This window comes from Dipodomys spectabilis, unplaced genomic scaffold (genome assembly GCF_019054845.1).
Source record: "Dipodomys spectabilis isolate Male_0828 unplaced genomic scaffold, ASM1905484v1 ptg000826l, whole genome shotgun sequence".
NCBI classification, from domain to species: domain Eukaryota; kingdom Metazoa; phylum Chordata; class Mammalia; order Rodentia; family Heteromyidae; genus Dipodomys; species Dipodomys spectabilis.
Window position 1 is genome coordinate 698,742 of NW_024871503.1, and position 12,548 is coordinate 711,289.

Below are 12,548 nucleotides of genomic sequence, written 5' to 3' on the forward strand. Positions count from 1 at the left end.
TGGCCCTTGCCAGGACTGGGCAGCCTCTTTCCTCCTGTGGAGAGTCTCCTGCCTAGCTTTCCAGGCCAGAAAAAGAGGCTTGTGTAGACCCAACCCCAGGAGTAGGTGTAGGCTTGGGACACTTAGCACCTACCCTTTCCTCCTGACTCGGCCCACCAGGCCTCCCTCTCCTCTTCTGCAGTGCACACACTTTGCCCTTTCGGGTCAACCTGCTGCTCTTCATGCCAGAGCATCCTGTCCTAGAAGCCATGGCAGGAGCTGAGCCTGTGGAAAGTGCTAGATGCCCTTGATGGGTGGGGTGGTGGAGACCCTGGGAGAGCTCGTCCCCAGGGGATCCTGAGCCGCCCAACCTGATCCCTAGGACTCTGCCACACCCTTTAGGTTTCTCAGCCCATTTGCCCATCTACCTAGGCACAAAATCCAAAGTCCTGGAGCCTGAGTGAACCATTTTCTTTCTGCAGCCATTACCATTCATCAGGAAGAGGATAAAGCAGCCCTGGCCTGCCTCTTGGCTACATTGGCTTTGAATTTGAACCTCCCCCTACCTCCCCCCCCCCTACCCAGTTACTCCTTCAGGCTTCCGTTTCCAATTTCCAGGTTGGAGATGGGGTAGCCACATTCTGAGCTTGTTACTTGGTGCCAGCCTAGCTCCCCACAGAGACACCTCCTCCTCCTCTCTTTGTCCCCCCCATTAGTACCACAAACAGCAATTGCAGAGGGGGCAGGTGAGGAAATGGCTCAAGTTCAAATGCAAGTCTATCTACCAGTGTCTCCATCAGCCAGGGTCCTGGGAGGCAGTCAGAGGGGGAGGGAACCCCCCTTTCCCCGCCCCTGCCAGGTCTGGGAGAACTTTGAACTGGGGAGAATTCTGACCCAAAGAAAAGCTGTCCAGGCCGCATGTCTAAGTTACCTGTAATTCCAAAGGAAGTCTGTGCCAGAATGTAGGAGAAACCTATCAAGCCAATCCAGCTGGTGGTGGCAGGGATCTGGAGGGTAAGGATCTTCAGAGATCTTTTCATAGGTGGCTCTGCATGGCACCTTGTGGCTGCCAGCATCCTCAGCTCCTCCCCTCATGCAGAACCACAGGCTGCTTCCTCCCAACACACACACAGAAAACCCCCCCCACCCCAGTAAACGCCTCCAAGAGGCAGAGTGCTCAGTAAATATGAACAAATGCAGTCAACACGCAAAACCCTGTTGGTCCAGCTTGTCCTCGGGGGAGTTCTTAAAGCCAACAGTGACCCATGATTGGCCCAACTGGGCTCGGCCAGCTCTCCCAGCCCTGTGGCCTCAAAGACCAGCTCACCCGGCCCCCCCCTCCCCAGCGGTCACTATTCCTGAGAGCCAGAGTTCGACCTGGGGGCACCTGTGCCCTGTGTCCCTCGGCCAACCATCTCCTGGCCCCACTCCCGGTGGCTAGACTCCTGTAGTCCTCGACCTTTGGTCTCGATGGGCAAAAAGCACGATGCCAGGGCAGCCAGGAGGCAGCAGATGCTGTAAACGGCCAGCGTCAAGTACACGGAGGACTCCAGCATCACCTGGGGAGGGAGGAGAATGTCTTCTCTCAGGCGATGCGTGCACCACGCAATGGCTCCATGAGCGGAGGGCTTCACCCGCTCCCCATCTTACAGAGGGGAAAACTGAGGTGCTAAATGAAGTGCCATACCAAGGCTCAGGCAAGACAACTCAGATGGGGCTAGGATTTGAACATGGGCCCATTAGGCTTTAGAGTTCAGACCCCTTATTAATCTACCTGACCTGAACCAACTTCCCTGTCTCCCCTGTCCCCCTCTGCCAAATGGGCATGGATTGGTATTACTTGCTAGTGAGGGGAGAGATGGGGAGCCCCTGGAGAGCGCCGTGCAGCTCACAGGAGGCTCACAACCAGTGATGTACAGTGAGCCACAACAACACAATAGAAAGGCTCTGTGGTGGTTCACACCTGTAGTCCCAGTACTTTAGAGGCTGAGGCAAGAGGATTGTAAGCCTGGGCTGCATAGTGAGTTCAAGCTCAGCCTGAACTTTGTTCTTGTCTCAAAAACAAATAGGCCTATGTGGTGGCTCAGGTCTGTAATCCTAGCTTACCTGGAAGGCAGAGATCAAGGGGTTATAGTTCAAGGCCTGCCAGGGCAGGCAAGTTCTCAAGATTTCCATCTCAAACAATGGCTGAGTGTCATGGCACAAGCCTATCATCCCAGTGACCCAGGGAAATACCAATAAGAGGATCTCAGTCCAAGAAGACCTGGGCATAAAGTGAGACCCTGTCTAGAAAATAACCAATACAAAAAGGGACTGGAGGTATGGCTCAAGTGGTAGAATGCCTGCCAGCAAGCAAACTTGAGTTCAATTCCCAGGACCACTATGAACATTGTGGGCCAGCCACTGGTGGCTCACATCTCTAACCCTACCTACTCAGGAGGCTGAGATCTGAGGCTCATGGTTCAAAGCCAGCCCAGACAGAAAAGCCCGTGAATCTCTTCTCTCCAATAAATTATTTAAAAAAAAAAAAAAAGCTAGATGTGGTAGAGCGCTAGCCTTAAGCAAAAGAAGCTCAGGGACAGCACCCAGACCCTGAATTCAAGGCCCAGGACTGGCACAGGAAAAAGCAAACAAACAAACAATGTTTTGGAACACTTAATAGAGGTAGAGGTTGTACAACACTGGCAATGTGCAAAGTATCAAATTGCCTACGGTGGCATCTTTGGGGTCTTTTGCACTTAACTGCTTCCCCCCCCCCAAATGGGCAGCTTTCTGTAGCCCTTCTGAGCCTGTGTTTTATCACAGGTGAGGACCATTTCTTTCCTCCTGAGGGCGAGTTATTAGGTACAATAAGGTAATGCAGATGCACACAAAGCGCTAGGCAGAGGCCCTGACTGAGGTTTAGGGTTGGGGACCGGGGAAGCCCCTACCTGCGCGATGAACGGAGTGATGAGGGCACCCACTCTCGCCATGCCACTGCAGGTGCCCAGGCCCAGCGCCCGCGTCGCCGTGGGGTACACCTGCAACAGCAGTCACGTGTGGACCGGGGACAATGCCAGAAACCCTCTGTCCCTCCCCGCCTCAGCTCAGGACCCAGGGCCCCAATCCCCACAGACCTGAAGCCAGGGAGTGTCACTCATCCCATGTAGGGGGTGGCAGGGGGTGGCAGATTGGGGCCATGGTAGTAGGAAATTCAATGAGGCAGAGCGTGGGTCATGGCTCAGGCCAGCCTGGGCATAAAGGGAGACTCTACCTTGAATACAATCCATGTTAAAAAAAAAAAAAAAAAGGTGCAGGAGGCGTGGCTCAAGTGGTAGAATGCCTGCCTTGTAAGCACAAGGCCCTGAGGTCAATCTTCAGGGCCACCCAAACATTACAAAATAAACGGAGAGAAGGAAAGCCCGCCCTGGATTCCAGCAACCCAGGCTGGGTGTTTCTGGGGACTCCATGTCCCCCCACGATGGTACAGCTGCTCCCGGATGCCTCTCCTACCTCAGGTGTGTAAACATAGGCCGCTTGGAAGCCTCCAGAAATAAACGCTCTTGCAATGAAGAGTAACAGAGTGAGCACATTTCTAGAGAAGGGGAGAAAAAGAACACCAAAAAAAACCCCAGATGAGTAGAGTTTGGTTTTGTTTGTTTTTGTCTTCTTCTTCTTTTTTTTTCTGTGTGTTTATTTCAGCAAAATCCTTCCTTCTCCTGGCAGAATGTACACCTTAGAAACTGGCAAAGGCACTGGATATCAGGTGCCCCTGATCTGTAATCCCAGCTACTCAGGAGGCTGAGATCGGAGGATCGCGATTTGAAGCCAGCCCAGGCAGGAAAGTCTGTAAGACTCTTAGCTCCAATCAACTACCAGGAAAAAAAAACACCACAAAACAACAATTACCAGAAGTAGAACTGTGGCTCAAGTAGTAGAACACTAGCCTGGAGCAAAAGAAGCTCAGAGACAATGCCCCAAGCCCTGAGTTCAAGCCCTAGGTCCCCCACATACACATTCCCCCCCCAAAAAAGAAATTGGCAAAGATTACCTCCCCCACCCCTGCCCCCCCCAGCTAGCTCACAGGCTCATGGGCAGGCATATTCATGGCAATGCCATCTCTAAAGGCCCTGGTATCTCTAAAGGCTATGCTGTGTCCAATGCAGCAGGCAGACAGATGGGACCACTTGCCGTGCTCAGGTTGAACAGGATGGGGGTGTGTGATATAAATAGTCAAAGCTTAAAGACAGAACGCTTGCCTAGGTTGTGTGAGGCCCTGAATTCAATCACCCGCACCCCCAAACAAATCCATAAAAGTAAAGCTAAGACGGGAGCTTACAGGGGACAGGCAAGGAGCCAGGAGCCAACTGAACCAGTAATTTTAGGTCAGTCCTGCTCACCAGGAGAGATCCTAGACATGTCTCAGCATGCCAAGGATTCAGGGTGGAAACAGCATGTCCCCCAGCCTTCTGGACCCTATGGATTCCTCACTGGGTTTGATCTGGGTGCTTCTCAGAGGAGAGGAGAGCGGAGCTGGCCAAGATGGCAGCAATGGGCTGAAGCACTGTCTTCCCCCGTGACATACCTGCGCTGTGCTATGTGCTCTCTCCCTCTGCCATTTTTTTTTCTTCTCTAAGAAACTTTCCTATCACTTTTAAAGGGGGACGTGGGAGCAGGAGAGGCCCAGGTCAATTCCATATGTGGAGGCTCTTGGAAGTTGGAAAAATGGAGAATTATCCAAAACAGGATGGCAAAATGGGGTCTATTGAAGACCCACCAAACGTTAACACACTCAGAAAAATGTAGAACTACCGCATGACCTCAGGGCAAGCCTGCACTGGAAGATACCGGATGGAACCTGGGGGCGAAGTCATCTTCTGCATCCTCCCCTGCCCGCCTCCCTCTGAGGCCCCCGCCTTGAGCTTGAGCTTCTGGATGATTGGGAGGTAGCCTGGAGCCTCAGCCCCGGTGAAGGGCTGGCGGTCCCTCTGGTTACCCACCTTCCCACACAGATGAACAACAGGAGGCCGCAGAAGGAGAAGACGACGAAGCACAGGGCCATGGTCTTCTTTCGGCCCAAGCGGTCGATGATCCACAGAGTCACAAAGACACCTGCAGGACACGTGATTCCCATGATGCCACGCTGCTCTCCCATGATGCCACCCTGTCCTCCACACCCTGCTCTCCCCCTCCCTTGTTGCCATGATAACAACCTGCTCTCCGTGCCCTGTGTCCCCGCCTCCCCTTGGACCAGACTCTGTGACTCGAGTCTAATGACTGGAAATATAGGAAAGTGACAGGTGTCGATTCTCAGTCTACATAGGGTATAAGAGACTGTGACCTCTGTTTTGCCAGCCTTGCCCCCCCCCCCGGGCCTTCTCCTGTGTTTGTCTGCATGGAGAAGGTCACCTAGCAAAGACCTGAAATGACCTCTGAACAGTAGCCAGTGTGGACACGAGGCCTACAACCCTTGAGCTTTTAGCTCTCTAGCCTTCTTCTGTTTTTCTGTTTTCTTCTTCTTTTTTAATTAATATGTATTTATTTATTTTTGTTGGTTGTGGGGCTTGAACTCTGGGCCTGGGCACTGTCCCTCAACTCTTCAGCTCAAGGCTAACACTCTACCACTTGAGCCACAGCACCACTTCCCATTTTCTGGTGGTTAATTGGAGATAAAAGTCTCACGGACTTTCCTTTGGATCATGGCTTTGAACCATGATCCTCAGATCTCAGCCTCCTTAGCAGCTAGGATTATAGGCATGAGCCACCAGCACACAGCTTATTTATTTATTTATTTATTTTAAGAAGTAGTAGGAAGGAGTTTCAATTTAACAAGTCAGATTATGAATACAATGTATTTTGTTGTTGGTGGTAATGGGACTTGAACTCAGGGCTTGGGCACTATCCCTGAGATTATTTTTGCTCAAGGCTAGCACTCTACCACTTGGAGCCACAGCTCCAATTTTGTTTTTTAAGTGGTTAATTAGATATAAGAGTCTCACAGTCTTTCCTGCCTAGCCTGGCTTTGAATTTCAATCCTCAGATCTCAGCCTCCTGAATAGCTAGGATTACAGGCGTGAGCCACCAGCACCTGGCTCTGTATCTTGATCAATGTATACAATGTATCTTGATCAATGTGCTGTTTGAAATAGGGTCCCACTTCCTGATCAGACACCTGCTTTCACCAAGATCCTCCTATTTTAGGCTTCTCATCATGGCTAGGATGATAGGCATGTGACAACAGCCCCACATTTTTCCATTGAGATGGAGTCTCCTGGGCTTTTGTGCTTGGGTAAACCTGCAACCGTGATCCTTCTAATCTCAGCCTCCACATAGCTAGGTTGACAGACATGCCCTCGTGCCTAACTACGGCGCATTGGGAAGAGGGTCTCATGAACTTTTCTGCCAAGGAAGGCCTGCAATCGTGATCCTCCTGTTTTCAGCCTCCAGAGTGCAAGAAGACAATTCTTCATAGGTCTCCTATCATCGCAAATCTCATAAGCAATGCCGAGAGAGGCTATTTTGTTCAGGACTACCTTTTCAAGTTTGTTTGTCTGATTAAAAACAGCCTTGCAAGATAGAGACGCTTTTTCCCTTGGGAACTATGGGCAGATTGGTTTACTGAGGAACATAACAAAGATGATGCCTCCCTTTGGGACAAAAGATTGGGCAGGTATCTGGCAATGTTTACAACAGGTTTGCTGCTCCTAAGTTTGGGGTCCACCAAGCTGATTCGTATATAGTTCTGAGGGGGGGGTCCCCCAAGGACTGTTCTTCAGATGTTATGAGGTGCTGGAAGCCAGGCACCAGTGGCTCACACCTGAAATCCAAGTACTTGGGAGGCTGAGAACAAGAGGATTGTGGTTTGAGGCCAAACTGGGTTGAAAAGTTTGAGAGTTCCCTTCTCAATGCATAGCTGGGTACCATGGCACCTGCCCATCATCCTAGCAATATGGGAGGCTGCGATTGGGAGGATTGTGGTTTGAGACTCTGTCTCTACCTAGGGAAGCTGGATACAAAGGTAGGCTACTGGGGAGATGGTGAGCGCCCTCCTTAGTGTCTCTGCTGTCCTGTCTTCTGTCTCTGTGTGTGATCCTTTGTGATGTCATCCACCATGCAGTCCTCCAAGGCTGCTGTGAGCTCACTGAACATCTCTTCTTTATATACTATCCAGGCTCACGTATTTCATCATTGTTAATGCACTCATATACGTAAGCTGTGTGGTGAAACTATAACATGTCCATCATCCACCCAGGCTTCTTCTTCATTGTCCAGGTAGAAATGGGGGCAAGGAGACACTGACAGCAAGGTACTATTCTTTCCACAATAGATAACCATTTGCTAGAGTAGTCCTCATGCCTCCAACCCAGGAATCTTCTGTCTTCTGCCAGCATGCATGGCACTAAGAAGGCTTGATAGCTTCCAAGAAGGATGTATCTGTCACCCCAGCTCCTCAGGAGGCTGAGATCTGAGGATGCCTGGCCTCACCTGACACCGGTCTCACCTGGGAACTCGGAGAGCGTGGTCCACAGCAGGTCCATGTAGTCTTCTTCGGTGAGGTACTCACAGGCCAGGCTGCACTTTGCTTCTACTGCCTTCTTCCGGCTGGAAACTAGGAGAGGAGCCAGAGGGAGGAAGAAGAGCGTGCAGTGTGGAATCATACACCTGCCTGCACCCCACCCTTCTTCCCTGCACCTGATCCAGAAAGAGGACAGGAAGCGTGACAGGCTTGGAAGCAAACAGCAGAGCTCTGATGTGTATTCCCCTCCTCCTCCTCCTCCTCCTCCCCCCCCCCCCTTTCTCCTCCTTCTCCTCCTCCTCCTCCTCCTCCTTCCCTTCCTCTCCCTCCTCATTATTATTATTATTTGGTGCTGATACTGGGGCTTGAACCCAGGGCCTAAACACAGTCCCTCAGCTTTTCTGCTCAAGGCTGGCACTCTGCCATTTGAGTCTCATCTCCACTTTCAGTTTTTTGGTGGATAATTAGAGATAAGAGTCTCATGGACTTTTTTGCCCAGGCTGGCTTTGCACTATGGTCTTCAAATCGCAGCCTCTTGAGTAGCTCGGATTACAGTCATAAGCCACCAGAGCCCAGCACGCCTACTTCATCAGTTTACTCGAGCAAACCTGCAGACAGTGAATGGCACATTTCCCTTCATTACTACAACTAGCACATACTATTGCTGCTTGCTTTGAAATTGCCTTCCTGTCTCAAACAGCAGCATTGTGTGGGCAACACTGAGCACATTTACTATCTAGCCCCCAATAGGGCTTTCTTATACCCCACTGGATCTTCTGCTTAGCACAAACCTGTCCACTTGTGGCAGGATGGATGGATAGACAGACAGACAGACAGACAGACAGACAGATGAGGTGACAGGAAAATTTAGTATACGCACACACAGTGTGTGTTGGTGACTCACGCCTATAATCCTAGTTACTCAAGAGGCTGAGATCTGAGAATCATGGTACAAAGCCAGCCTGGGCATGGAAATTCATGGCACTCTTATCTCTAATTAATCATATACACACACAGCCAGAAGTGGAGTTGTGACAGGAAAAAAAAAGATTCAGGGACAGTGCTCAGGCCCTAAGTTCAAGTCCCAGTACCAGCATCAAAAAAAAAAAAAAGAAAGAAAGAAAAGAAAAGAAAAACTGGGCTGAGAGACAGAAATTGGGAAGCTGTGGGACGCCCGCCCCTTAACCCCTTCTCCTGTGACAGGCCCCCATGACAAGGTCAGCCTGTGGATCTGGGCCCGGGGCAGCACGCGCCAGCGCAGCCCCTGCCTGCGCGCGGTGGGGGGAGGCGGGGAGGTACTCACTGCCGCAGACGTCCCCAGCCTGGAAGAGCTCCGTGGTGAGCAGCACTAACCCGTAATAAGAAAACGCATTGGAAAACCTGTCGGGAACAAATAAGATCAATGAAGGGATGAGGAGAGAAAGCCACAGCAGAGCCGCATCCCCTCCCCTGAGCGCCACCCCCACCCCCTTCCCAGCGCCTGGCCCGCTGGGGACCAGTCTTTGGACCACGCTGGGTCTCTAGGGCTTGGCTGGAGGTCTTGAGCAGGAAGTTGGCAGGCATCCAGAATCATGGTGTGAGGAGGGGGAGTGCTCCTGTGCCTTAGGAGGACCAGAATCTATGGTCTATTCCACACACCCCTTTCTCAAGGCTGTTTAGTTTACCGAACAAGGAAAACATTGGTGCCAGGCACCGGTGGCTCACGCCTGGAATTCTAGCTACTCAGGAGGCTGGGATCTGAGGATTCCAGTTTGAAGCCAGCCCAGGCAGACAAATCAGAGAGACTTTTTTTTGGGGGGGGGGCGTTGGTTGTGAGGCTTGAACTCAAGGCCTGGGCACTGTCCCTAAACTCTTCCCCCTCCCCCCCCAAGGCCAGAGCTCTAGCTCTACCACTTTGAGCCATAGCTCCTTTCTGGTAGTTAATTGGAGATAATCTCACCAGGACTCTTCTGCCCAGGCTGGCCCAGAACCTCCATCCTCAAATCTCAGCCTTCTGAGTAGCTGGGATTACAGGCATGAGCTACCGGTGCTAGAATCTGAGAGACTCTTCAATTTATCAGCAAAAAAAAAAAAGCTGGAAATGGAGGTGTGGCTCAAGTTGGTAGAGCACCAGCCTTGAATGAACAAGCCATGAGGACATAAACTCTGAGTTCAAGCCCCAGTACCAGCATTAAAAAAAGAAAAGAAAGAAAAACTGGGCTGAGAGACAGAAATGGGGAAGCACACGAACATTTGTTTCTCTGGGGACAAAAATTTTGGAAGCTAACAGACTCAATGATATATGTCACAGCTTCTGGATCAACCTGGTGAACTCAGACACGAGTGTAGTTTCTGACTGCAATGACACCTTGCTCATTTCTTGTTTTGGGTTTTTTGTTTGTTTGTTTGCCAGTCCTGGAGCTTGAACTCAGGGCCTGGGCACTGCCCCTGAGCTTCTTTTGCTCAAGGCTAGCACTCTACCACTTGAGCCACAACACCACTTCTGGCTTTTTCTGTTTCTGTGGTACTGAGGAATTGAACCCAGGGCTTCATGAATGCAAAGCAAGCACTCTACCACAATGGTCCCATTTTCTTGGGGTTGTTACAATTTGTGCCAGCAAATCTAGTAATTATTATTTATTTTTGTTGGTCATGGGGCTTGAACTTGGGGCTGGGCACTGTTTCTGAGCCTCTTTGTGCTCAAGGCTAGCGCTCTACCACTTGAGCCACAGCGCCACTACCTGGTTTTGAGTTTTAATTGGAGATAAGAGTTTCACAGGGACTTTTCTGCCTGGGCTGGCTTCAAACCACAATCCTTGGAACCCAGACTTTTCAGTAGCTAGAATTACAAGCTTGAGCCACTGTCATCCGGCCTAGTAATTTCAATGCACCAAAAAATTCAAGTGAATTATTACTCTCAAAGGTAGGCCTTCTTAACTCTGTCCCTTCTTAAAACTCCAGCAGTTTAGCCAGGCACAGGTAGCTCATGCCTGTAATTCTAGCTATTCAGGTGGTTGAGATCTGAGGATCACGGGTGCAAAGCCAGCCTGGGCAGGAAAGTCTATGAGACTCTTATCTCCACTGAACCACCGGAAAACCAGAAGTGGCGCTGTGGCTCAAGTGGTAGAGCACTAGCCTTGAGTTGAAGAGCTGAGGGACAGCGCCCAGGCCCAGAGTTCAAGTTCCATAACTGGAAAAAGAAAAAGAAAAAACAAACCCAGCAGTTTCCACCTCTGTACCGGGCTCTCAGCTGCTGTTTAAAAACAAAAAACAAAAAACAAGCCCTGGTAAGGTTGCTTCAGCTCCTAGGAACTGCAGGGTAGAGCTGGAGCTGGGTTCTTTGCATTATCAAAGCAGTTCTCTGTAATTGACCCCCTAGGGCTACTCCCTATTAATTAGCACCCTCTGCTCAAAGGTGAATAGGAACATTGAGACTAGGTTAAAAAAAGAACACAAAGCCCTAAAGCCAGGCTGATTTCCTTACACTGTAGATGCTCCCCAGGCCTATTTTATAGAAAGAGAGTTGGGAGAATGGCTAGGATTTGATTTGCTATAAAGAGGAAGGTAATTGCTCCCTGCAAACACCTCCCCTCCCCCAGTCTTCCCCTATGGAACAATATCTGAATGGAAGTTCCAAGAATGGCCAGGTGCTCCAGGTGGGTCTTTAAACTATGGGTGGGTTGTGGGTGGGACCCAAGGTGACAAAAGAAATAGCACAAATACTAAAGCTTATTGTGGGAAAGAAATCCCTTTCAAGTTTCCTTTCACTTGTTTTGATTTTAACCTAGTATCAGTTTCAGTTTCATGCTATTGAATCTGTAACCTCTTCCTCTCCCTCAGTCTCTTAAATACAAAGGCTCATTGTCTTGACAAACTGTTAGTGTGGCTACTAATTTTATTTTTATGGTCAGTTGTGGGGCTTGAACTCTGGGCCCAGATGCTTTCCCTCAGCTCTTCAGCTCAAGGCTAGTGCTCTACCACTTGAACTACAGCACCACTTCCAGTTTTCTGGTGGTAATTGGAGATTAGAGTCTCACAGACTTTCCTGCTCAGGCTGGCTTTGAACCATGATTCTCAGATCCCAGACTCCTTAGTAGCTAGGATTACAGGTGTGAGCTACTGGCACCCAGCTTTAGTGTGCCTACTTTTTACTGGAAGATCTTATTTTATTTTGGGGGACGGTAGTCCTGGGGCTTGAATTCAGGGTCTGGTTGTTGTTTCTGAGGTTTTGCGCTAATACTCTACTACTTGCACCACAGCTCCATTTCCAGCTTCTTGGTAGTTAATTTGGAGATAAGAGTCTCACAGACTTTCTTGCCTGGGCTGGCTTGGGACTGTGATCTTCAGATCTCAGCCTCCTGAGTAGCTAGGATTGCAGATGTGAGTCGTGGGCACCCTGCTCCACTGGAAGCTCTCTTATCTGTGGCCTGCAATTAATGTTTTCCTTTAAAGCAAAGATAAAAAGGGCTGGGAAGGTGGCTCAGTGGTAGAGTGCTTGCCTTGCATGCTTGAGGCCCTGGGTTCGATTCCTCAGTACCACATAAGCAGAAAAAGCCAGAAGTGGTACTGTGGCTCAAGTGGTAGAGCGCTAGCCTTGAGCTGAAGACCTAAGGGACAGCGCCCAGGCCCAGAGTTCAGGCTCCACGACGGGACAGATAGAAAAATAAATAAACAAACAAATAAATAAATAAATGATACAGATCTAAGCCCTACCTGTGATTTGTGCCTGTAATTCTAGCTACTCAGGAGGCTGAGATATGAGGTTAGAGATTCAAAGCCAATTGAGGCAGGAAAATCCACGAGACTCTTATTTCCAGTTAACTAGCAAGAAGCCAGATATAGCATTTTGGAAGGCAGCAGTGGGCCAGAGGGGGGTGGGGGGAGGGAGCCGCATGGGTTAGAAGCCCATCTTACCATATGAACCACAACAGCAAGGTTGTCCATCTGAAATGTGGCGTGAAAAGGTCCCTCATTTTGCCTCGGTCTTCCTGTCTCAAGACAAAAGTGTGCTATCAATTTTCTCCTCCAGGATGTGTGGATACACACCGGTGGCCTAACACCGGTGCCTACCCATCTCCAGGAACAAGAAGCCAAG

At 50.1% G+C, this 12,548-nt stretch overlaps 1 protein-coding gene across 1 annotated transcript in view; it reads right to left on the reverse strand.

Annotated features, from left to right (window-relative positions):
- Positions 1-1,331: 1,331 nt before the first annotated feature.
- The window catches only part of LOC122102678 (SV2 related protein), a 40,183-nt gene continuing 28,966 nt past the window's right edge, over positions 1,332-12,548 (reverse strand). The window contains exons 10-16 of the mRNA XM_042673414.1: positions 12,368-12,441; positions 8,778-8,854; positions 7,460-7,567; positions 4,959-5,070; positions 3,472-3,553; positions 2,910-2,999; positions 1,332-1,538 (exon numbers count right to left, since the gene is read on the reverse strand). Coding sequence (XP_042529348.1) covers positions 1,332-1,538; positions 2,910-2,999; positions 3,472-3,553; positions 4,959-5,070; positions 7,460-7,567; positions 8,778-8,854; positions 12,368-12,441 — 750 coding nt within the window. The remainder of the gene's footprint in view (positions 1,539-2,909; positions 3,000-3,471; positions 3,554-4,958; positions 5,071-7,459; positions 7,568-8,777; positions 8,855-12,367; positions 12,442-12,548) is intronic.